Source organism: Stegostoma tigrinum, chromosome 20, assembly GCF_030684315.1.
Source record: "Stegostoma tigrinum isolate sSteTig4 chromosome 20, sSteTig4.hap1, whole genome shotgun sequence".
Lineage (NCBI taxonomy): Eukaryota > Metazoa > Chordata > Chondrichthyes > Orectolobiformes > Stegostomatidae > Stegostoma > Stegostoma tigrinum.
In genome coordinates, this window is record NC_081373.1 from 43,316,804 (window position 1) to 43,343,422 (window position 26,619).

The 26,619-nt window shown below is 37.1% G+C and overlaps 1 protein-coding gene across 4 annotated transcripts in view; it reads right to left on the reverse strand.

The window, feature by feature from the left end:
- tbc1d12b (TBC1 domain family, member 12b) overlaps positions 1-26,619 on the reverse strand; it is an 81,701-nt gene continuing 55,082 nt past the window's right edge. The window contains exons 3-15 of one of the 4 annotated variants that reach the window (XM_048551174.2): positions 25,680-25,736; positions 22,711-22,779; positions 18,520-18,635; positions 13,275-13,357; positions 12,653-12,770; positions 12,459-12,565; positions 11,097-11,177; positions 9,404-9,498; positions 8,709-8,780; positions 7,200-7,328; positions 5,624-5,733; positions 5,093-5,351; positions 1-1,815 (exon numbers count right to left, since the gene is read on the reverse strand). In XM_048551174.2, coding sequence (XP_048407131.1) covers positions 1,747-1,815; positions 5,093-5,351; positions 5,624-5,733; positions 7,200-7,328; positions 8,709-8,780; positions 9,404-9,498; positions 11,097-11,177; positions 12,459-12,565; positions 12,653-12,770; positions 13,275-13,357; positions 18,520-18,635; positions 22,711-22,779; positions 25,680-25,736 — 1,365 coding nt within the window. In that variant the 3' untranslated portion in view covers positions 1-1,746. Of the gene's footprint in view, positions 1,816-5,092; positions 5,352-5,623; positions 5,734-7,199; positions 7,329-8,708; positions 8,781-9,403; positions 9,499-11,096; positions 11,178-12,458; positions 12,566-12,652; positions 12,771-13,274; positions 13,358-15,303; positions 15,573-18,519; positions 18,636-22,710; positions 22,780-25,679; positions 25,737-26,619 lie in introns of those variants that run through there. The other 3 variants (XM_048551175.2, XM_048551176.2, XM_048551177.1) reach the window with 3 other exon arrangements.

Consider the following 26,619-nt stretch of genomic DNA (forward strand, 5'->3'; position numbering starts at 1 on the left):
GGCACTTGACTTCATACTTTATTTACATATGAAACTGGTATCTAGTGGTATTAGCTGTGGACTGTTTCCTTCTATTTACAATTAGTTTTCATATACATTACATCTGTAGTCAGTATGAAAATCTGTACAATACAAAGCAAGTTAAGAACTTCATTTAACTAACTGAAAGGATATATAAATAAAAATTTATAAATCGAAGTATTTTGCACTCAATCTGTAGTACACTATTTATGTAGCATGCCACTTCCTTTTAACAAACTTTAAAACAAATTCAAAGGACAAAGTTCCTACACAATTCATATTTATACTCCAGTAAGATGAATTCTACAGGGACTGGTTTAAGGATACAAGAAAATAAAGTACAAAGTCTTTCAAATAAAAAAGAAACAAAATGTAAGAAAGTATACTCTGTAATTTGCACACAAGACAAATCTTAAATTTACACAAAGGTCACCAAATTCATTGCAGAAATTACAAGTCAGGTTAGAAAAATGCCTGATAATTAGCCCTCTGCCCTTTTGTAATTACTGACAAATAATCTCACTTTTCCATTGTGAGCAGACAACAGAACTGAGCAATGCAATCTAGTATACATTGCTACAGTTTGTAGCCGTCAGCAGTTTTCATCACCTGATTTGAAATAAAAGTTACTGAATGTTATCACGGTTACATTCCGAGACTTGTGCAAAGCACTATGCCATTTTGGAGTTTTTTTTTAATATATTGCACATCATAAATTATACACAGTTATGAAAGTCAAGCCCGCAGCACCTGTCTGAGGACAATCACAAAGCCTTCATCAGCTGAGAGACACTGACTTTTAACTGTTGTGGTACAATATTTGTAAGTTTAATTTTGACATTCAACCATTCTATTTGAAGACTATCCTGCAGGTCTGGAAATGATGCAACATCCTTAGTTCCGTTGTTGAAAGCACCAGAAAAGCAGCTAACTACTGAAACAAGGGTCAATAAAAATATTCATAGTACAATTCAGTAGTTGAATAAAAAATGCCACAGTTCAGTAATTGAAATATAAAAGATCTCAGTTTTACAAGAAACAGGAAATGCTTGAAAATATTAGAGGATGCTGTGGAATATTTCAACACCAAGCACTTGCAGGCTGCTTACAGAAGTGGTGATTCTGTAAATTAGAACAGTAATGCTTTTGATGTTCTCTCAGCTTTGTCTTTTTACTTCAAAATCTTCATAAGTAAAATGACCACATTAAAAAGTAAAAACCAGCTACTTCCCAAATAAGACTATCACTAAAACGCTACACACAATGGAAGAAAACATTCAAAATCCATTTGGTCCATATTAGGTAGTTTCTGGGAACCAGCTAGCTTCAGAGGTACTTTGTGTACCAGAAACAAGGTACAGCAAGGTGATTGGTCTCTAAGTGCTCATAAATTTACATATCAGTTTTCAGTCTGCTAATAAATGAACTACTTTGCACAGGATTCAAATTTTCCTTTAATACTGACACTAGTGTAAACATTTCATTTTGTTGGATATAAGCCACGAAAGGATCAACTGCACCATAACACTTTTCCCATCAGTGGGGATAAGATAGACAGATCTTTGGGTCATTCACAGTCCAACAGTATTCAGTCTTTCAATTCCAACAGACATCCACTTTCAGGAGATGCACTGAAGAAATTTACATAAAGTATTGCTACACCATTAATGCCAACAAATTCCAGCTCACTGACTGTCACAAACATCAAATGTCCCCACAGGAATATTAACTCTTCAGGGTAGGACAGTGATTTTTCTCAACCTCCTTATTTTCCTTCATCAGTGAAGCAAACACCTGTGGATAATAAAGATGAAAGAAAGAATATTTACAAATGACCCAAAACTCTTCAGCCAGACTTTCAAATTTATTTGATGATGGAGGTGCACTTGCAGCATTAATAGGATTCATAATTACAAACGTGAAGACTCAAAATTGAAGGTAAATCTTTGTCTACAACCCAAATCCAGCAAACTAAAACATATTGTGAACTGAATGAAAAACATCTATCCATGTTAGAACCTACCCTAGACAATATCAGAAAGATGTATTGCACACAGCTACAACACCTTCACCAGATTAGTACAGGAGTTGTTACTGCTTAATCCATTACTAATGATTACATTTCAAAATTTTGCATCACTCCGAACCTCAGGGCCAGCAGAACTTCATATTCCTCCCCCTTGTTAGTTTAAGGCATTAACAGCGGAGGGTAAACGGAATTAATATTTGTTAACAATGACAGTTTAACAGAACTGGATGATATTAGAAATGCTTCCAAGTCCATACCTTTAATTAGACCACACTAACATCCTTATTTGCCTCTATTCGGCCATCTGATTGCTATGACCTTGTACCTGCTGTCCAACCTCATGCAATCTACAACTCTTAGAGAGCTCTACATTTATTCAACTCTGGTCCCTTGTCCATACCCCCTTCTTTCAGCCACTACTGACGAATGTGCTTTCAGCTATCTGGCACTGTTATGGACCAGACCAAAGCTCTTCAATGTATATTAAGAAGATAGCCTAGAACCTATCTTTTTCTTATTTAAAAAGGTAATAGAGAGTGTTCTAACCAACAATAATATTAAAATTAAGCACTGGCAGGTCATTGCTGAATATGGATGAGGATATGGGTTCCAAAGTTTTGGATAAGCCCAGTTTTACGGAGGGTGAAAGGTGGGTTGATAGTCAGGAGTGCAATGTTGTTGCTGAATCTGGAAGTAATAACAGCATGAGCAAAAGTTTCAACAGTGTTTCAGATGGCCTAACAGAGACTAAAAAGGATGTTACAGTGTGGTCTAAATCTACAATCTTGGTGATGGGAAAGGTTATGGACTTGGAAGCTATGCATTTCTATCATCCAGTTCTGTGAAAGGTCATTGTTCAGAGACATTAATTCAGCTTCCCCCTTCACTGCTGATGCTTGATCAGTGTTTCATGCATTTTTTTTTAACCTCTCTTTCAGAATTCCATTATCTTTAGTATTTTTTGTTAATATTTTTCATAGTTTTAGTATTATCTTTTATTATTTTATCTTTAGTAATTTTTGCAACTTACAAAGTATACTTTCTTACATTGTTTTTTTTTATTTAAAAGTACTGGTTGTGGATAAAGATGATTTTCTGATGCAGAAACTGTGGAAATTTATTAGTAATGTGTTTGTGTTGTAAGGCGGTCAAACTACAAGGTGTTAAACAAAACACACTTCTCACACTAATTAAAATAGACAAAAGAAGAATTGGCTTAACTATCAAAATGCATCACATCATATATATTAACTACTAGTTAACAGCTCCCATAGAATAACACCCCATAAACACATCCTTGGCAAAGGCAAATTCAGTAAAATAGATAGTGTGACATGTAATTCTAGCAGCGGGAAGAGAACCCCAGCTGATAGCTGTAACAGAGGAGTAAAGGATTCCACACCAACTGAAGGCTAAAACTAAAAAAACTGTTCTGAGAAAGCTTGGTACCACCCAATCAGGTTGCTTTTTACATTCCAACTTAAAAAAAACAAGACCTGACAAGCCGTTTATTTTATTGGTTTTGGAGCAGACTAACTCTTAAAGCCATAGCATCATCACAGCTAAGATCTGGAATTTCAACTGTGAAATTCTAAGCTCCTCTCTCTTTGACAACACCCCCTGGGTACCATTTCTTTGAATATGCTCTTGACTATTTATCCTAACATCTCATTTCTTTGGATTGAAATTAGTACTGAACATACTGTTATGAAACACAAGAACCTAAGAAATAGGAGGAGTAGGCATTCAACCTCTTCCTCCAATCAAAAAGATTCCAGCTGATCTGATGAGACCTCAACTCCATTGTCAACCAAATAATAACTTTGAAGAAGGAAGTGTTAACTGATTTCTCTCCACAGAAGCTCCTAGACCTGCTAAGCTTTATTAGCAATTTTTGTTTATGTTCTATTGTCAACCAAAATGTCTGGAATACATCCAATCAGGCAACTTCCACTGGGGATTGGGCAGGAAGAACACACCAAATACTAATAACCTGCAGAGACAAAATTCTGTCCCAACTCAGTTGTAAATGGGAAACTCCTTTTGAAATTGTGTCCCCAATGCTAGATTCCCCATTAGGGGAAACATCCTCTTTGCATCCACCCTGCCAGGCTCCCTCAAAATCAAAATTTCAATAAGATTACCTGTTGTTATTCGAAACTCCAATGACTGGCCTAATTTTTTGCCCATGCTGTTTTTTTCCTGCCTTCTTGAAGTGCCATTTATTAAATATTCAGTTTTGAGCCTTGGTCACCTTGCAATTGAGTATCTCTAATGCTATTATAGCTATTTATTTCCATTTGTGCCATTAATTTATCATGTAACAAATTAAATTTCATCACCTTGAATCAACAGAACAGAAATTAAAAAGGAGTCAAAATAATATCAAAAATAAAGAACAGATAAAAAAGCCTTGAGCATAAAATGATCAAAATTGTTTGTCTCATTATATTCTTGCTTCATTTGTGATGAACATTAGATGTTACTACATGGTGGCTCAGTGGTTAGCACCACTGCCTCACAGCACCAGGGACCCAGGTTTGATTTCACCCTTGGGCAACTATCTGTGTGGAGTTTGTACATTCTCCCCGTGTCTGCATAGGTTTCTTCTAGCTGCTCTGCTTTACTCCCACAGTCCAAAGATGTGCAGGTTAGGTAAATTTGCCATGCTAAATTGTCCATAGTTTCCAAAGATGTGCAGGCTAGATGGATCAGGCGTGGCAAATGCAGGATTACAGGCATGGGGTTGGCCTTGGTGAGATGTTCTTTGGAGGGTCAGTTTGGACGAGATAGGCTGAATGGCCTGCTTCCACACTAGGGATTCTATGGTTCAGAGCTTAACCCATAACTTAGAGAACACTAGTTTATATTTCAAAGGAGTTTTGCTCTTGTTGTTCAAGTGACTGTTGATTACTGAAAAGCAAAGCCTCTGTTGCTAATTATAGGCTTTCACATTTCAAACATTTTCCACATTAATTATGCATTCTGTGCTACTAATAGTTTTAAACTTAAACATTCTATTGCTTAAACGTGTTTCCTCACCTGTGTCCATTTTTTGTTGCTGCTGTGCATTTGAACAGTAGTGATGCAAGCAAAAAGTTTTTCTGATGTGATGTCTTCAGGCAGTTTGGTAAGGAATTGAGCTATATGAATAAAGTCCATTTGCACTAAAATGTCCTCGTACAACTTGAGGATGCCTAATGCTGTCCTAAACAGGAACTCTTCTCCATCGCGGCAAAAGACATCCCAAACTCGACAAGCTAAATCCAGAGGCAGTGACTTACTATATAGTGTAAATATCCTACAGTTTGAAGAGCACAACAATTAAAATGAATACACAGTGGCCACTGTAGTGACAATTCTTAAATTTATTATACGAACTCGCTTTATGCCTTTCAAATTGTGTACATGTTCATGTGAGAAATGAAATCTAACCTGTCAGATTCACTCAGCTACTCTAAAGGGTTAAATCCATAACGTAGAAACTGATCTGTCAACATATACACTACACTGACTCTTAATGGCATTATTATTACTGGAAATTTAAAATACAAACACGTTCAGTGAACTTACCAGTCTATAAGGTAGATATCTGGCGTCAAATTATTTTTCATGAAGTGTGAGAATAGTTTTGGAAGATTTTCTTCAAAAAACACTTCAAATGATGCAAAATATTTCAGCATCTGAGGAGAAGAGTTTTTTAAAATTAAAGTTGCTGAAACAATTTTTTGAAGAGATCTGTCAACCAATTTCATAATTTTCACAATAAACAAGTTTTTAAAGATGATTTCTCAGAACTCTCAGCATTAGCTTGTACTAAGGAAGCTCTGAATATTTCTCTAGGCTTTTGGTTGCAACTATATTAAGACTGGGCTGATTCCAACAAGATCAATATTAGAAAACATACGATAAGAACACTGGAGACCAGGTTCATTGTTAAGAGGAACTGATCTCAGCAGTTACAACATGACAAAAAGCATTCCCAGTGGGCAGTCTATTTCATCAAGTGAATAGATTTCACATTGCAAATGACAACCAACGGCATTTTTGAATCTGTTAAAAATGTTCCCTTTTATATTACTTGGATTTTTTTTTCCCCCTTCAGTTTTTCTACCTGTGCCCATGAAATGCACACCTGAAGTATCTGTAGGAGAATGCTGCCTGACCCAATTTTTAGTGGAACATACACGAGTATGTTGTCATGCTATTTGATGTGTAGGATTACAGTCAAATCCAACATAATCTCACTTCAAGCACAAAGACAAATTCTGAGGAGAGGCCATAAAATTGCAAGAGAAAGAAAAAATCGAGTCCCACTTGCCTGGGGTTGAGAGTCATAACAGAGTCCTCAATTTTGTAGTGGTTTACCAGCTAACTAAGATGAACCAAAGAATTTGGTGAGAACTTACTGATTCTAATGCGTCATCTCTACAATGTGTAATGGTTGCTTACCAGCCCTTGAGATCACGGTCCTTCATGTTTCAAGGATTGTTTCCTCGTGTATTTTTATTAACATCACTGTGGTTGTTGCAATCAAATTCAACCTATCCTCCACATAATAACTAGAATGACTTTTTTGAAAGATGATGAAAGTGATCTTCAACACATGCTTTGCTATGTGGGTTTTCCAAGACCATGCATCTCAATTATGTCAGTCGGAATATTAAGTTAGCGATTCGCATACCTTCCTCCACATGGAAGGTGCATAAGCAGAAACATATAATAAATGCACAAATTTTCAACTCCTTAGCAGAGAAGTGAGAGCTTGTTTTCCAAAGACAATTCTTTTAGTAGCACTTTATGCACTAAATTCTTGAGTTACAAAAGAGTCTTCTGCTGGACTCTCATGACTATTCTAATAAATTTGCTGTATTGTGGAAGTGAACAGTGGTGTAATTTTTTTTCCACAGAAGGAATAGGCGCTAATGCTTAATTTGCCACTTAAACCGATCCATCTGTACATCTAACTGTTAAGTTCCTTTGATTTAAACAGTCATTTTTCCTATAGCACATCCTAAAACAGACCCAATTCTGCTGTCATAGTCCAGTTTTCAGTAGCTCCACAGACGATTTTAGGTTGCAGAGCACTTTCATACACAACAGAAACATACTATATGTTCCAGATATTTGTACAGTACAATGACCTTACCATGCTATGATCCACACGGAAAAATGCCAGCTGACAGGGTTTGTTCAATAAGTTGGCAAAGGCGATGAAAGCATCTGCTTCTTCCAAATTAAGGATGAGCACTGCAGCAACAAAAGACATTCCTTGGACCTGCAGGAAATGACACGGTAATGAATGGATTTATTGAAATAAAATTACGATCTGGCTTCCAATAGTGCTGAATCAGTGTGCAGAATTTCAACTGCAGTCACCACCTTCTCTTAAAGGGGGGAAAAGCAGGTGGCAAAACCTGTAGTTTTTTTTTGAAAGCAGAAATATAATCTGCTCCAGCAACAGGGAGCAGAGAATCCGTTTTCTTTAATCTCGGCGAACGTAACTGGAGTAACAGATTGGAGGGAGGCAATTACTTTTCACGATCACAGAGTATTCTTGCTCCCTCAAGAATACCACCAGCAATACTAACAATTACAGAGCAACGTCCAGCGTCAGATAGGTCTGACAAATGCCTTAAATGGCAGATCTCTATTTGGAAATTCGGACACAAACGACCTGAAAAAATAAAATTTAAAGCTGAATACTGCACCTGCTCTTAAGGATAGTATTGACTACTTTCGTTATTTTGTAATCAGACTTGGTGATTGGGGAAATGCTACTTATTTTCAGTCATTTATTAAAATTTTTTGACTTAACAGGTTGGTTTCATAATAATGTTCAAGGTATGGCAATATGACAACTATACTGTTATGGTACTGCATTGGCAACCCAGTGAGTCCAAACACTGGAAATGATCAAACAATAATTATGGTGATTTGTGGGTTAGCACCCACAAACAAATCACAATATTAACAGCCAGATAATGTAATGCCCTTCAGAGAAGGTAGCTGCATTTCCAGGATCAGCCCACATGCAATTTCAGTCCTGTGCTCCTCCAAAAAGCTGCCTCTCAGGGTTAAAAAGTAACAACTGTCAGACATTTACCAACGCCCCCTCAAAAAAAGTTCGGCCTCTCAAAAGATTAAAAGAATTCATACAACTTGACAATATCTACTTTCCATGTCAAGCTGAAAATATTGTCTCAGCCCCTTTGCAATGATATTATACCAGCAGATGCTAGTTAACTCCAGGATACAAGACTCATGGGTTCGTTTATGAAGCAGCAGACTAGGACCACTTACAGCAGGTGGCTAGTGCCCCTGAATGCAAGGCAGGATAAGCAATCGATCTCTAACAAGCAATCTCACGGGTGTACTGGCAGGATTCTAAACTTAAATATTATCATGGAAGGTTTAAAAAAACTGACAGACCAGAAATATCAAAGTCTTTGCAATATATCAGAGTTTCAATACGGCAAAAGATGTTTTACAAGTGTCATCTTTGTGCCTGCATTTACCCTCAAAATATGAAATATATGCATACCAGTGAGTGGTTCACTAAAACTGCAATTAGCAAACAGAAACATGATTTGCAAGTAGCTCTTGCTTGTAAACCAAATTTTACAAATACATTAGTCACAAAAGGTCAAGTACTTACGTATCCCACATCAGGCCTGTAGCAGGTATATGCCCCAAGGACGCTATGCAAAAGATCGTGATATGGTCCACCCTTCAAATACAACACAAGATGATGTTCAAGTCTTAACAACATTAAAAAAAAATACAACACACACAAACCATTTTTTTCATTGTAACATTTCCCCAATTGCCCTCCCTACTGGTTGGCTCACCCTGTGATCACTGACTTGAATTTTGCACAGTAACCACACCTCAACGTCCTAATCATCTGCAGGCATTGACACCAAATTAATTGCAATAATTTCATTGCCAGAGACTGCATATTGAACAACTCATGTCCTGCTCTTCAATTCTTCCTCCTCTCCTCTATACCTACTTCAATCCCTCACTTCTCTGCTTGACCTGAAAAATAATTTAAGTTGACATTGATTATCTATACAGATCTACAAGAAACAGTGTGGTATAATGTTGTAACTGCTAAAAGAAAATCCAGTCAACTTGGTCTTATGGAAGCCAGAAGTTTTAAATCTTAGTTTAAAATAATTAACTAAGAATACTGCATAGCTTAGGAATCAAGCAGAAAAATTGGCTTGGACTAGTTGGTTATTTTCAGAAAAATGCTAGCAAAAATTTGAAGGGCCAAATGGTCTTTTTCTGTGTTGCAATAACCATGATTGAAACTTTGATTTGTGTATATCCAGTAAAATTACAAACCTTCTGGAAAATGTAGAGTGAAGGGAACGTACGGGATATGTCCAGCTTTATCAGTTCAAGACTGGCCTCTCGATCAGCCGTTGATGTCCCAGATTCTGGAAACAAACAATAACAAATCATTTCCGAAAGGTGCAAAGTCAACTGAAATTTACATTGTCTTAACTGACAATAGGATTGATTTTTTGAGACAGTTATTTTCAAAATAAAAACTTTGTTGAAAATGCCTTGATTTCCTAATTGTAGAATATACATTTTCCCAGGACTATGAATTATCTCCTTAAACACTTATGGCAATAAAGCGAAAGAAAATGTTTACTAAAGTATAAAGCTTTATATTGACTTAGTAGAATTTATTTACTTTGTCATAGTGCCAGCATCTGCCACTTGGAAACAAATGCTTGCACTGCAACATTAACAATTCTCAAACAGCAGAAAGAAAAAAAATTGCTCAAGTTCCAGCCAAAGTTGATAACATGCTTCAAGTATAAAGGCCCAAATGTCGTACGTTCTGTTTTGCAGACTGAAAAGCAAGCTCAATGCTGACATTCAAGTTGATCATTCACTCAAGTCTCTGGTGTCAAGGAATGAGATGCAGCTATTCTTGTAGGTAAATATTATAGCTATCAATGGTGCCTAAGTGACTCCAGGGTTTGGATAAATTCTCCAGCCAATGTCATTTCATTTTCCCCTTTAGACAGCTGGTGGTTGTAACACCCATTTGAAATTGTGGAGTTCTGGGTCCCCTGTTTTATACTGCACCGTGAGGCCAAGTGGTTAATCTGCAACTTTCACAATCAGATCTTGAGTCTTCACTCCAGTGATTTCCCAGATCCTCCAACACAACCTGGAAGTTGCAAGTAAAATCATGAGGGCCTCTGTTCTATCAGGAGTTGAGGTAAGTTTTGGAATATCAGGAGCATCATTGATACTCAAATCTAAATTGCTAGGGCTTGGTAATATTCTGAGTATTGCTGCTTCTCTTGCCATGGCCTACGATAAGAGATGTGCAAGGGTGGGGAGCCATACTGTCAGTGTTGATTTCAGTACAACTGGCAAGGAATCTCCTAGTGTTGAGTTACATGTCAGCAGGATTTGTGTGCAATTCCTGACTATGCTGTACTGTGCTACTATTAACTGTAACTGGTCATGTAGAGATTTCAGCTGTTACTTTTCAAGTGCTCAAAGTTCATTCATTGTCTAAATATTGCTCAAGCTTTTCATCTTGAACCTTAATTTCTTTTATGTAATCAATATATAAGAAATACCAATGTTAATAGTTAAAGCTAAATGAAACACCTTTTAAATGTATTTTCCACTGTTTTAATCATATTGGTGACTTCTCATACTTATTGTGTGTTGAAAAATATTTCAGTGAAAGCACATAGCTCAAAGATGAGTCAAACATCTACAACATAACCATTTTTAATGGAATACAAGTGGATTAGGCTGACTAGGCCACCAGAGCAGAAATAAAAGATTGACATTAGCAGATTCAAAGGTCTAATAAAGCTAGAGAACAAAGTGCCGAATGAGCAAACCACAAATGCTAAATGTCACTGTTTCTGCATGTAGCATGGGCATAAGACAGGCCTACAATAATGGAAGGAGACAACTGCAAAGAGGACTATTTTGCTTTTCTGCATTGACAATTTGATAATTAATTTCCTTACAGATACTTCACAAGCCAATTTACCTTCAGTTTCATTCTCTGATCCAATGTCATTGAAGTTTTTCCAACGCTCCTTCGCTCTAGACAGGAAGATTTCATAAAGCTCTATGAAATGGAAAGACACTATAAACAATTAAGGCCAATTTTTATAAAGTTAATTTCTACCCCTTTGGACTGAGTCAAACAGATCCTGGACACCAGACAAAACCACCCTAAAAACATCCCTACAGGCAGGGTGAGACACGGTGGTTCAGTGCTGGTCTCTTCTGGAAGACATGGTGTTCCATTTACTACATTCTCAGCAGAATATCTGAAATCAAAAGCTAGTCACACGAGGGAACATGGACACAAAATATGAAACTTGTGTTTTCCTATTTGCTATTTCAGTGAAAATTCTGAATATTGCAAAGGAAACATTAACTTACTTCTAAATCTGGTTCAGTTTAAAAGAACATCATTCCTTCAACACAGCTCAGTGGTACTTAGAAATAAGCTTAAATTAGATCAAGTATAGCTGGAATAATTTCTGGATTGTTATACAGCAGCACAGCAGTTCAGTGGTTAGCACTGTTCCCACACGCCACCAGGGAACAGGGTTAAATTCGACCCTCTGATGACTATGTGGAGTTTGCATATTCTCCTTGTGTCTGCAAGGGTTTCCTCCAAATGCTCCAGTTTCCTCCCACAGTCCAAAAATGTGCAGGTTAGGTGGATTGGCCATGCAAAATTGCCTGTAATGTCCAGGCTAGATGGATTAGCCATGGGAAATGCAGGGTTACAGGGATAGGGTAGGGGGGCTGGTTTGGGTGGGATGCTCTTCAGAGGGTCGGAGCAGACTCGATGGACTGCACTGTAGGGATTATATAATATGCTGTACAACTATATACTGAAACACTGTGGCATGGCTGATAGCATGTTTACTCCCTTTTCTTACACATAATTATCTGCAGGTATAATGACACCTGCAACATCACGACACTGACATTTCACATAATAAACTAAATGAGTTCAATGGACTCATAAGCTTGCATCTATGACTGAACTTTACATTAGGATGCAAATCAACCTTGATCTGCAGAGGTAGAGGAACTCAGTCGGGATAGCAGGAGGAATATCATAACTGAAGTCAGCTCCCTGAAACTAATCAGGAACACCATCAACACAAGCTCCTTTTCCCGGTCTAACCTCAGATTTCTTTTGCATGAAAGATCAAAGTCAATCATCTGTCTTCTAAATACACCAACCAGAGCATAATAAGCAGAAAATGCGTCTAAACTGATACAGGAAGGCTGACAAAATAACGTATTTGCTACACTGTTTTGGAAGCACAATATATTACTTGTTGAGAAAGAAAAGTAATTAAGTAAAGATTCAGCGTGTACATACCATGAGTGATATTCAGTTCATTACCAACAGCCAAACTCCACACTTTCCCGCGGACACTTGGTGGAATACCTTGCCACCACAATTCACGCACCTTCCGTGTATTGCGACTAAGTATGAGAAAAAGGATATTACTAGACTTACACAACTGTCATAATTTTAAAAAAGGTACTGTTTTTCAATAATGACCTACTTACATGGTCTCCCAGTTGGGAAGAATATCTGTGTTCCAAATAATCATAGCATGAGCAATGCTCTCTTCTTGTCTGAATCGTTCCTTCATAATTCTTTTTCTTCGTTGTGCTTCTTTAATTTCTGAATCAAATTAAAGTTCCCAACAACATTCTAATTACTGTTCATGAGTGACAAATTGTTAGTGAACAATTCTAGACAGATTGCCTCCATTGCAGAATTACAATTTGTTTTCAGAACTCTAACAATTAGATCATTGACCATATGAGAGGAAACTTGAAGCTATCCTGAAAAGCCAGCTTTGTATGATTGCCTTCTACAATCACCATCTCTATCGTCCTACCCAAGACCCCACCCACTTTGTTTCTCCCCCTCACAACAACCACAGAAATATTGTTATTGCCATGAGACATAATGTGGTTAGGTTCAGGAACTGAATTTGCATTTTATTCTTCCAAGTCAATGATTAGTAGCACTCTACAGTGTTAAAAAGTGTAAATAAGTTAACTTTGTAAATGACGGAATCAAAATTTCTTTTGCATGATCATCTTGTGCATGATCTCGTGTTTCATTGTAGGCAACGAAGCTGAGACTATTTCACATATCTCACTGTATCATGCTCAGTACCTCGCTTCTTTGCCTCTGCCACCATCTCATCGTATTCTTGTCTGTGCCGTTGAGCCTCCTCTGCCGACTTAGCAGGTAGATTACTGCAAAATAATTTTTTCTGGTAAATATTGGAGGACCATTTTAACATCAAACATTAGGATAAAAACTTGACCAGACGCAGAATCATTTCCTCCATTCGCAGAGTGAAAACCCCTTCAAAAACAGAGTTCCATTACCCTGCTATTTAAAACTTGCTCAGGATATGTTTTTTTTAAATTCAACACTGGCCTTGGCATCCAAAATCTTGCTTTGTCTCTACATGTTAGAAGTTACAAAAGCACTTACTGGGACAGTACCTGTTCAAAACTCAGAACTTTATATGGGAGACAAGATCATTGTAAAATGATGTGCGCACCTAATGATATTGACATATTTTTATTGTTGTTGGTGGTGGTGGTTCAAACTGTTTTCCAAAGAAACATTTTAAAGGTGGCACAATCCTTCAAACACCATCTCTTCTCACCTGGGAGATGAACTTGGGTAGGGACTTAATGACACAAGGACATCCTACGGTGTATGAATTTCATCTCAAACGTGAAACATGAGCAAACCTGAGAATAAATTTGTCAATGGCTGAGATAAACATGCTTGAATTAATTAAATTTATTTTTAGTACGCAATGTCTGCTGCTTTTATTCTTAGTCAAAATTATGATCCTAAATTTCTAGAATTTATAATCAATATTACATTAATAGCAGTGGTTACGGCTAGCTTTAAGACAATGTCAACTAATAAAATTGGCTTTAATTTCAAATCCACATGCAGTGCTGCAAGTGCTAATACTATGTTGTTGATTTTTTTTCTAAAAATGAACCCTAGAATTTAATGGCTAAGAACATAACTTAATAAATGGCTATTTTGAAACCAAAATGTTTGTTATTTTACAACATCACTATTTTAATCCACTATTCAAATGCTAACAGAAACAGATTTCTCGAAATGATGCAAGTCACTCTCAACAATCTCTTCATTACTATGATGTGGCTATTAGCCAAATGTCATTAAAACATGAACAATCAAGAATTAATTTGGTTATCAGATAAATCAGCATCCACTTTCAACCTTCAGACTAGATATACCGGTGCTTGGCACATGATTGAAGTGTACACTTATTTTTCTTTCATATCTGAGTTTTCTGGTGCAGCTGAAGATGCCAGACTCCATGTCAATCACATAAGGATGTATTCACATACGTCACATGTAAGACCATAAGATACAAGAAAAGAAATTAAGTCATTCAGCCTGCTCTACCATTCAATCATGGTTGCTAAGTTTTTCAAGACCATTCTCCCACTTATTCCCCATAACCTTTGATCTCCTTGCCTCTTAAGTCAACCTAAAAACTGCTTCTGCTTTTGACCAATGGTTAGCCACTATTGGAGCATATTTCACACAGCCTCAGCATAAAATTGCACGCATCATTTGGCTTCCCAATCACATTCCGGCACCATTTCATTAAATTAAATAACTCCTCAAAAAGAACATAATTTTGCTCAATGCAACTTCACAATAGAGCTTAGGGACAATGAAATGGCAATCTCCCAGTAAGGCCACATTCTTAAAACTGGCATCGGGCAGAAACAGCAGATTAAGATTGGTTCAACTATCTGATCCTTGCCACACACTTTTAGTATAGATTCCACTGTCATTTGAACAGGGCTATTGTTATCTCAGATAACAAAGTGTGAAGCTGGATGAACACATCAGGCCAAGCAGCATCTCAGGTGCTCCTGAGATGCTGCTTGGCCTGCTGTGTTCATCCAGCTTCACACTTTGTTATCTTGGATTCTCCAGCATCTGCAGTTCCCATTACCACTGTTGTTATCTCAAGTACATTTATATTGCCCCCCCCCCCCCCCCCCCCCCCCCCCCCCCCCCCCCGCCCAACTCCTTAATTAATGAAGTCAGCCACTGGCAGATTTTTTTTAAAAAATGGTGCATTGCTGGGATTTGGATAAGAAAGGCAAAGCCAGAATTTACTGCTCACCCTGAATGGCTCTAAGTGGCGGTGTGCCTTCTTGAACTGCTGAGTCTGTGGGGTAAACATGCTCCCACAGTGGTATTAGGTGGAGTTCCAGAATCTTGAGGCAGAAACCATGGAAGAATAACAATACGAAATCTCATCAGCATGGTTGTCAACTTGGAGAAGAACTTAAAGCAAATAGCATTCCCATATGCTTGCAGCCTTTACAACTTTTGGCACTGGATCACAGTATTGAAGCTGCTGTGGCCTTCAATTAATGACTGGACAGCTGACTAGACATTCATCAGATACTATGTCTATTATACCAGTTGCTGTCAGGCAGCACCTACAGGTGAACCACAAACTGCCTAGGGAGAACTGTAATAAACAGTAATACCCAAATTCCTGATAAAGTGTGGAGCTGGATGAACACAGCAGGCCAAGCAGCAACAAAAGCTGACATTTCAGGCCTAGACCCTTCAACAGAAAACAGGGATGGGGAGAGGGTTGTGAAATAAATAGGGAGAGAGGGGGAGGTGGATTGAAGGTGGATAGAGGAGAAGGTATGTGGAGAGGAGACAGGCAAGTTAAAGGGGTGGGGATGGAGCCTGTAGAGGAGAGTGTAGGTGGGGAGGTAGGGAGGGGACAGGTGAAGGGGGAGGGATGAGTTACCAAATTCCTGCTGGCTGAGTCTTCATAGCTATGTTTCTCCTTTGACCATCAGCTTGGTTTTAGTCTTGTTGGATATAGAAAGTCCACACTGAAAGTCCAAATCCCCTGTCAATTTTCCCTTCATTAAAATGGAATTTGCAGCACAAAATAAACTATTTAGCCTAGCTGATCTGTACTAATGTTTCACATGATCCTCGCATCCTGTTTTATCTCAGTGCATCTCTATATCCTTCAAATCCCTCATGTATTAACTACTTCCCTCAATATATCTATACCATTCATTCCAACAACCCTTATAGAATGTTTCAAATTCTTAGCACTGATTAAAGTTGTTGCCACGGGTTCCTTGATAGATTTCTGGGGGACAATATCTTTATGACAACTAAATTCAGACTCTCCACAAGTGGAAACAGCATGTGAAATATCTTAGAATTCTACAATAGATAATGTTGCATTGTTTTCCATATAATTGAGTTAAATTCATACGAAACTTATTCACTAATTTCCTGTGTCTAGTGTTGCTCTGCCTCAATTTTATTAGCTGAAGTTAAAAAAATGCAAAGCACAACTTTTCTAAATGACGTACACTCTACCATTCAACATCTTCAATTTAACATCTCTGGTTTAGCACTCAAATGTGGGAGCTTTACAGTATGAAATGAGTTTTCAAACAAGCAGTACATTTTCTACAATCATTTCTGAAGTAGTAGACTTCATTCAAAACGGAGAAATAAGTTTTGTTTTTGGTAATGAATTTCCTGAAAAGATTGAAAGCCTGTGCTCTACTTCAACGTCAAATGACCCTCAGTTGGTGGTGGCAGTCATGACAGGGATGTACAAAAGAAACAAAAACAGCATCGGACCCGCCTACATATAATTGCACCAACTATAGATTTTCTTTAAGAACAATACATCTACAACCCTCTATCCCTAACCCTGTATCATTACTTCAGAAAGTAAAGATCTGGACCAATTAAGTAGATTTATTAACTTTTGTATATGAATTATAAGTATGAAGAAATTCACCCCAAAACAGAACACAGGATTATTTGAGATGCATATTGTTGAAACCAAATGATCTACGCACCACTGGTGATGATCAACTGAGAGAAACTTGCCTGTGTAAACCTACGAGCGCTGTTAATGAAGTATGTCTCAACATTAGCTAATCTTGCAACAAATATTTGAGGCCACGTACTACATACATTGTAATTTTCAGCTCCCTATTGTCACAACAAAGAAGAGCTGGAGAAGGTTCAACGGAAGACAAGGTAAATTCATGCTTTAAAAATAGTTGCAAATTAACAGGATAATTTGCAACATTCAATGCTCTTCTTCGGAAGAAACACAATTAACTGGAAACAATTAAAAATGTTGGCAACCATTGTTAATGGGAACTCAACTAGACAATTCATATCCGATGAGCATGTGTGGTAAATGGAAATAGGTTTAAAGTTTCATTGACTAATTTCTTAAAACAATGGAACAATTTGTTAGAAATAAAACTTGTACACCAATAATTTTAAGCTACTGACCATGGCTCATCTATTCCTAAAATCATGGGATTATTCTCTTGGAGAAAGCAAACTGATAGATTTAACTAAAACTAAATATTCTCAGAAATTCAGTAGCTGAAGAATAGCTTCCAAATTTCCTGACATGCCAGCAACTATGCACTGTAGCAAACAAAGATGCTCAAAACCAACCTGCGAACAGATAAAGCTGCAAAACTGTATGGCCTATTACATATCCATCACATTTCCAAGTTCAACATTCAGTCATTATAGGAGTGACCCAAGAAACAGTTGGGAGAATGCTAACAAAACTGTACAAGTTATGATGTCAAAGCATTTGCAGACTGTTGGTAAACGTACAATATGTGCATTTTAACTAACCCATTATAATTGTTTATTCTACTTCATTAATCAAAATGCAGAAATTAAAAGCAAATTGGATCCATCTTGTATTTTTAAATTATAGCCAATCAAAATAGAAGCAAATTTCAATATTGATCGGGTCCAATTACAGAGGTATCTTGTACTAGAAATGTGCTTTGATATGACTTATGTAAACAATGTCAGAAATGACTGCTAAGATGATTAGACATGATGTTCATTGCAGTAGGCATTTTAGATTGAGCACTGCGCAAAGACAAAATGAAAGAACATGTGGGAAAAATCTCTGGAAAGTCAAAGTTTGGGGAACATTGTGCAGTTTTGCCAGAAGGTTCCTGGCCAGAGCACAGCAAGGCTGTGAATCAGTTCACATGATGGTTAGGGTAAGTACATTGTGTTCAAAAAAAATCTACAGGGGGCTAGATATTAAAATTGTGTTTTCTACGAGCCAACTAATTAAACGAAGCCTGCCTCTTTAAATTTAATTGTGAAATAGAATCTTAAATACCACAAAAACAGCCAGCTTTTCAAAGCAATGTTGAGTTTGGGATTTACAACAGTGGATACTCTGAGAAAAAGTCTTGTGAAAATAGATACAATGATGAAAGGAATGAAAAACAAGCAATGATTTGTACTAATATTCTTTGTAGATTATGTAACAAATTTTACATACGCTGGTCGATCTTCTAGGATCAGGGCTGTTGTAGACAGGGGCTCAAACTCAATGTTTCGTCGCCGTACAGATTGGAGGGGAGTTTTGGTTGCTCGGCCAGTGCGGGCTTCATATTCCTGTTTTCAGCAGAAAGAACAAATCAACGCATTGTAAACATGTTCTTAGCATTTTGATGTAAATTAATCAAAGATTTTGTTTCCCTTTTATATCAAAGGAAATAATATAAAGGGCTTGGAAAATTGGCCAAAAGTCTGACCAGTAATATATATATATGATCATTATCAAAGGAACTAATTATTTCCACAGTTTTGTCGAAAGACACCATTCTTTCAAAAGGTCCTATTGATAAATCAGATATTTCAAATCAATGGTTAAAATGCATTAATACAGATTTATTGTAAAATATAAAATATCTAGTTCAAGTTAGCACAGCAACGATCTCCTTACTACTCTAGATTATAAACTAATCCAAGTCACCAGCAGCATCCCACCAAATCCCCTTCTCCAAATTTTCTGCAGTAACTGTGGCACGCACTGTTTTCTTAGTTAAACACAACTGTATGGTTCTGTTTGATTCATTCTTAGGACGAGGATGTCATTAGCTAGGCTAGCATCTGGGCAGTTAAGAGTCAATTACATCTGGAATCACATGTAGGCCAGACCAGGTAAGAATGGCAGTTTACACTCCATAAATGACAAGTGAACCAGATGGGTTTTTCTGACAATTAACAATGATTTCACAGCCATAAGTCTTTTAATTCCAGATTTTTACTGAATTGAAATTCCATTACCCACCATGGTTGGATTTGAACTCAAGTCCTCAGAACATTACCTGGGTCTCTGGATTAACAGTCCAGTAATAATATCACTTGGCCATCACCTTCCCAAATCCCAATGTCAGGCTTAATTCCCTGATTATCTACTGCACAATGGTGTTTTGAATTGTTACAAGATCACAGAGTAAAATGGTGCTGAAGCTTTAAAACACAGGGAAATTTTATTGTTAGTCTTCTTGGGAGTAAGTAAAAAACAGAAAATAATCTGATCTATTCAGCATGCTTTGTAAAATATTTTGCTCTTACTCAAGTTTCTGTTATATAGCAAACATGCACCATGGTCCATCTTGTTAGAATTAAGTAGGCTTGAATCAAGTACTTTTTAACACTTACTTTTTTTTTAAGAAAGGTTAGTTACATGAAAATTACTACTTTTTTTAGGCACACATTTTCAAATCTAGAGCACATATGTTGATGTGTGCATACATTTATGCAGTTTTTACAGATTTGGGTGTTTATTTTCCAATCCTTATGCACGAAGCCACATTAAGTTACCTATAAAATACTTAATACATAATGTTACTTTGCTTAGCAGTTTAAATCTATACAATACTTGACTACCTAATATTTTTAGTGAATTACATCAACAGGCAAAATGGAAATAAACTGAAAACACAAGCAGAGCAATGGGGGAAAACATGCAAGCATTCATTTGATGACAACAAGCATTCTTCCTGTGGAGGAGAGGTGATCAGAACATTGGAGATTAGTAAAAACAGAATAAGTTGCATAGACATGTTATAGAGTTAAAGCAGTTTATTTCTACTTTTTAAAACGGTCGCATACCAAAAGAAAGGCGCACGAAGGATTTTCAAACATGAAACGGCAAAAATGATACTGCTGTATTTGTTAAAAGTGTAAAAATTCTAACGTAAAACACTACATCAGATCAACCACAACCATCACTCAATTCCTGTGGTCTTAACAGTAATACATATGGAATCCAATAAACCTGTATCAGCTGAAAAATGTTAGAGCCATCGCTTGCCAGGATTGCAGACTACTCTCACAGAAAGACTGCAACACAAGCTGTGACAAGGTCCACGACTGAAGTAAAAGAAGCTCGACTCCATGTTTACTGCTTTAGAAGTAGCTTCAAACTTTACAGGTAGAATTAAGAAACAGAATCTGAAGAATATCTTACACTACAGTGAGAATTGTTTACAGGGCCCTCTGCAAGCAGCTGAGAAACAATATAATGCATAAAGATTAAACAAGCATGTGGCATGAGGATTCTAACTTTCAAAAAGATTAAGGAAATCAGACTAGCCTATGTCAGAAAGATGGCATGTTTCTGGAGTTAGTCTGGATAACTTTCTGCAAAGATCAGAGAAGGCACAGGGCATGCTTACCTGAGAACTGAACAATGAGGCAGATTTATTAACTACCAATTGATATTTGAGCTCTTATCAACAACAGTCATATGATCAAGGAAAACGTAGCGATTCAAAGGGAGAAATGCAGAATTACTGAAGTTTTAGGTATATATAAGGTTGACTTCAATACAATGAAAGAATCCCCACAATAAACTGGGTAAATCGGTAGATGACTGCAAGGTATTCAGAAAACAATTTAAGGTAACACCAAATCAATGTATAACTATCAAGTTAAACAAAGAACAGCCAACTAAAAGAATAATATTTCCAAATATTTGTCCTGACGTTAGTCAATCAAGCACATTGCACTGTTCTCATGATGGCTACAATTGTAAACCTTCTCTATCACCACAAGCAGCGACATAAGTTTACACTGATTCAAATGAGACATGCTTAGTTGATTAAAAAGTAGTGTCTGTAGCAACTGTAACAAGCTTTTTATGCTTCATCTCAACTAGATGGCATCTATTCATCATTCCACTACACCAGTCACTCCTACCTTTATGAAGCACTGATAGCAAATTAATATTGATTCTAAGTATTAGAATACCTGTGCTCAAAGGTTGGATTAATGAGAGCACCAAACCATATTCACACAATTGTACCACTACACTCTAATAAGTTTAAAAACACATGTTTTAGGAGAGGTATATCAAACAGTCAGTCAAGCCTGCTTTGTCATTCAATACCCTAATGATGATCTAACTCCACTCCATCTTTGGACATTTTTCCAGGTTCCTCAACATCCAAGTCTCTGTCAGGAATGTATTCTTTACCTGAGAATCCACAGTGTTCAGGGGTAGAAAATTCCACAGATTCCTAATATTTCACATTAAGAAATTTCTCACCTCAGTCTTAAATGGAAGTTGCAACTCTGTACTATTTACTTGTTGGGTTGTAATTTTTAGTGTGAAGGCAAAGAATTGTCTATAAAGAATGGTTTTCTCTAGAAGTCATTACTTCAAAATTTGGTCTTACTGGGAAGGCCTATTTAAATATTCTGAATTAAACATTAAAACGTCTGAGCCTGAACAATATAGCACTTCCCAGAGTTTGTCACACTAAACGTGCATCTACAAAATTCCTGTTCACTTTGGAAATCTGAAATAAAAACAACCCAAGAAATGCAGCAACTATTAACAACTTATAATACATCACAAAAGAGCTCACTGATTCTGGTTGGTTTGATTTTACACAATTTGGAGCTACAGAGAAAGTTTAAAACTGAATTGTTCAATGAAGTATCACATACAAAAGTGGTTTTGGATTATTTTACACAATATGCCCAAAGTAGTTATAAATTAGGCATGTCAATTATAAGTATCAGTGTTAAACAATTAACATAAATGATAAGATCTTCAAAGAACAAAGTCAAGATACTGGAAGAGTAGGAGTAGAATAGTCTCTATTCTGATGTACATTAAAAAAGCCATTAAGTTATTCTAGGTGAATAATTAAAGTACAATTAAGTAATTAATAACAGCATGATGTTTATGGTTTCACTAGCCTTTTAAGAAAGGCACAATAATTTAGTCACATTATTATGTAGAGTGTCAGTTAATAAACAGCTGGCGCTTATTAATCATTTCCATTCAATTTATAACACCAAAGCTTTTAAAGTTGAACTTTTTTTAAAAAAAGTAGTCCTTGATCTGAAGCCTATTGAATGTTATACCACCATTTAGGGGACAGAAACCACTAAATGCAACAAAATGGACAGCTGGCAGTGCAGCATTTCAACAAACTTCTATTATCCATTTGAAGCTGCTTACTTAATACAAAAACCATCTCTAAAGAAATGAAATTAAGGACACTTATTTACCTAACGGCATAACTTCAGTAGCATTGAGATGGTGTGCCAGAACTAAAAAGTTGAATTGCTCAGACTAATGCTAAACAATCAATTCTCCATTACAATTTAATATGTAATAGGACTGTTCTGCAGAGGAAATTAGTACATCATTTAGCAAGCTACTTACTTTAGAATTTATTTGGCTGAGAAGTTTAGAAGTAATGCATGACCATATGATGAAAGTTCTAAATTTGGTCTGTGAAGATGACAGAAAGCAACAACATACATTTTAGGAAACTTTAATGTAGAACTACATTCCATAGCACTGCACAAGTGTAACTAGTCCAAAAGAAAAGACAGAGACAAAGGAGGAGATATTAAGAAGGGTGAATAAAAGGTTGGTTGGAGAGACAGATCTAAAGATCAAGATATCCTTGGATCCAGAAATAATGGTGCAAGGGTGGGAATAACTTAGAGTACAATCAAGCAAAGGCAGTCAACTGAGCAGACCAAGAGAGGAAAGATATGGTATAGAAAATGGTTTTGCAAATTAACACATCATAGCCCAAGATATGGATGAAAACTTGGTGGGAGAGGTTCATACAAGGGAAAGGCACAAAAGATGGAAGATGACAACATATTCAAAGGTTTGGCAGGACAGGGAGATTTTAGATGGGCGCAGTGGTGTCAAAGGGGTTTTTGAGGAGACTGTGAAGATTATATTTTCTAAAAGATAGGGGTCAAGCCCGGAAAGAGAAGCTTTGTAATATCTGTTTGAAAAAAAAGGGAAGTGCAACAGTTGAAATATAAATGCTATAGAGTCAATTGAGGGAATGAGAGCAGAAGTGGAAGCCAGGGACATGGTGAAGGCATGAATAGAGATGAGGGAGGAAAATAACAACTTGCAGGTTTAATGATACTTAATTGAATCTAAACTCACCATGTGGCTTGCTGCAGAAGAGAATGATTGGCTCAAGGAATGGTGTCAATTAGTGACAAATAAATCCTGGAGCTCATGTTGGAAGACAGCATGAAAGGAGTAGGGGCATTTAAAGATTATAGAGTTGTAGCTAGGGACTAAGGAAGCTATTCTTTGGTGGGAGTGGGGGAGGGGGTGCAGGCAGGGAGAGGTGGTGGCGGTGATGATCAAAGAAGGCACCTTCACTTTCTGGGATGATCCTGAACTGATGCGTAGACCAATAACCTTCAGCAGTGGTTGGCTAAACCTGTTGTGTGCCAGGAATCTTTCCAACAGTGTATCAATTCTAGCATTGCATGCTAGTGTTTTCCCAATATGAGAAATTCCAAAATTATAATCTAAACAAGATAATATTTATGATAAACATATCAGCAAGTATAATTACTTGCCAGAACTTTCACAAGGATGCCACTGAATCTTCAGTGTAGGTTCTATTTTAAATGTGGGCTTACACCTTGAAATACTATTACAAAATGCAGTTTTAATATAGTGCTTCAACATTCAAATTGGGAACAATTTAAAACCAAAATAAACTTGATGGCCTCCAAGTACAGGTTGTTAATGTATATTACTATACAATAAAATTAAGACTAAAGTCAATGAGTGGCCGAAGATAATTAATCCCTAGCAAAGAACCATAATCAGTAAACAAGATTTATTTTAAACACCACAAACACATTCCCTTGTATTCCACAAGGAAAATATGCCTGCCATAAATATTAAAATGTTCTACCTGCCCTGTTAATAGCTATATTTAATGTTCTGTCATAAAATTGCTTGGATAGGACATCTAACACTATAGCATAAACAGCTTTATCAGAGTTTTTAAGAAGTAAAACTGAACCTTATTTTCTAAAGTTAAGCCATCACAGAACAGAGGAAGCATGCAAGCCCTTTACAGTGGTATAGTTGCAAAGTACAACTAGACTTAGGTAAAGGGTAAAGTCAAAATCTTCCTGGACCGTTAGGCTACTCTCTTATTACAGAGAAATGACTGGTGGTGTTTTAACCTGAGGGCTACCAGTCCTTCATCATAACCTCAGCCAGTGCAGGGACTGAAACCACACTGTTGGAGTCACTCTGCATCACAAACCAGCCATCCAGCCAACTGAACTAACTTAAGGGTAATGCAGTCAGGTTGAAACACGACCTCAAACCTTCATCTATCATCCAGGAAATATCTCTTAGGTTAGATGGTGGACTGTCAATTCTTAAACCTGGGTTTAAATAACAACTAATGAGATGAGGGATGGCATGCTTACTCAGTTAGCACACCTGCCTCACAGAACCAGGGACACATTCCATTCCAGCCTTGGGTGACTGTCTGGAGTTAGCGCATTCAGTGTTTCTGTGGGTTTTCTCAGTGTTCCAGTTTCCTCCTACAGTCCAGAGATGTGCAGGTTAGGTGAATTGGCCATGGGAAATGCAGGGTGACAGGGATAGGATAAGGGACTGGGTTTGGATGGAATGCCCTTCGGAGGGTCATCATGGATTTGGTGAGCCGAATGGCTTTTTTCTGCACTTTGGAAGTCTCTTTACACAGTCTGATGGGGAGATGAATCTGCACAATATTCTTGTTAGGATATTAGAAAATTTTAATCCTGCACGATATTAAGATATTTTCACAGAAAACTAAGAAAAATCTAGTCTGATTAAAGTAGAGATATTATCCACCAAAATTTGCTGTTTGTAAATCAAAAGTATCACACGAGATTGAGATATTTCAAATGCACTGATTTAAATTTCGAAGTTCCTACAGCACATTTCTACCAATACTCCAAATAAACCCAGTCAATGAGTTTGGATTATCTCAATATAGTTCACAATTGTTATGGATAACAGGACAAATCATCTGAGTTTACGTTTCTTTCAAAACACTGACTAAATTGCAATCATTGAGGTAAATTACAAACTTATTTTAATTAAAGTTTCTTTGGAATATCTTGTCTGGTATCGTGCTATGAATGTGAAGTGCTTAAATGATTAAAGGACACCTTAAGGATTACAGACAAGTGAGTTCAAATGCATTCCCTCATTGCATTCAAATGTGTGCTTTCATATTTCAAAGCTGGTAAATAATATGAATTGTGCTCATCATGCTCAAAATAAAGATATGCAAGTGAATGACAAACACAGGTCCACAGTAGTGTCATGCATGTAATGCAATAATTTCATACCCCTGTACTGAACAAGTTAGATGCAGACACTGACGCAAGACTGCAACCATAGCTGTCCTGATGAAAGAAAGAGTCCAACTTTAGTCATTGACAACAAAAGTAGAGGTAGACAAAAAAAAATGTAAAGCTGCAACTATTCTTTAAAGTACATAAAAAACCGAAAGGCAATTTTACAACAGGATGACTCATTACAAAATGAATGGCCAAGCCCATTAAAAATAATTCATGAAACAGACGTAAATACATAATTAAAACACCTGTGCAATTTTATTTTGTTTTTATTACGATTTTAATCCCATCTGAAGCTGCCCAATCAAAAAAACAATTTTGAATCACAGAGTCAAGCATCTCTTCCTGGAAGTCCACAAGGGCTGGAATCTTGTTTTTGTAATGTGGGTCTCGTCCGCCACCCAGACAGCCAGCGGGACCCTGGATTGCTCTACGGAAGGATATTCTACCAATCAGACAAGTCCAAGAATACCACTAGGCATTTCTCTAGAAGTAGGTCTACAGTGGTCAACACTCTGCAATCAAAGGCTCATTGCTCCTGCACTCAGCAGTACGTTACCAGATGATCAGGTTGCGTGTTTAAGGATCCAAGATGAGCTGTGCGCATCACATGTTTGCTAGGGGGTGGGTGGTGGTTTCAGTAAGCAGACACTGTGTTCCCAATTATTCCAGGAATGCTGCGTGCCCACATATCCATTTAAAGTCGGCTAAATCACAGTGGCTGCACTGAGGCCCTAAGTGCATCTACACAGGCCATTTACAGCCTAAAGTCAGTAGTGGGTAGGAAGATAATGGACCCTCACTCGCCAAACTTATTCCAGTAGAGCTTGGAAGGTAATGGACACCAGGTATACCAACACCCTGCTTAATTAAAGATACTTACTGCCTTCTGCTTTGCCACCAATGCCTCTATCACAGAATGGGGAAAAAA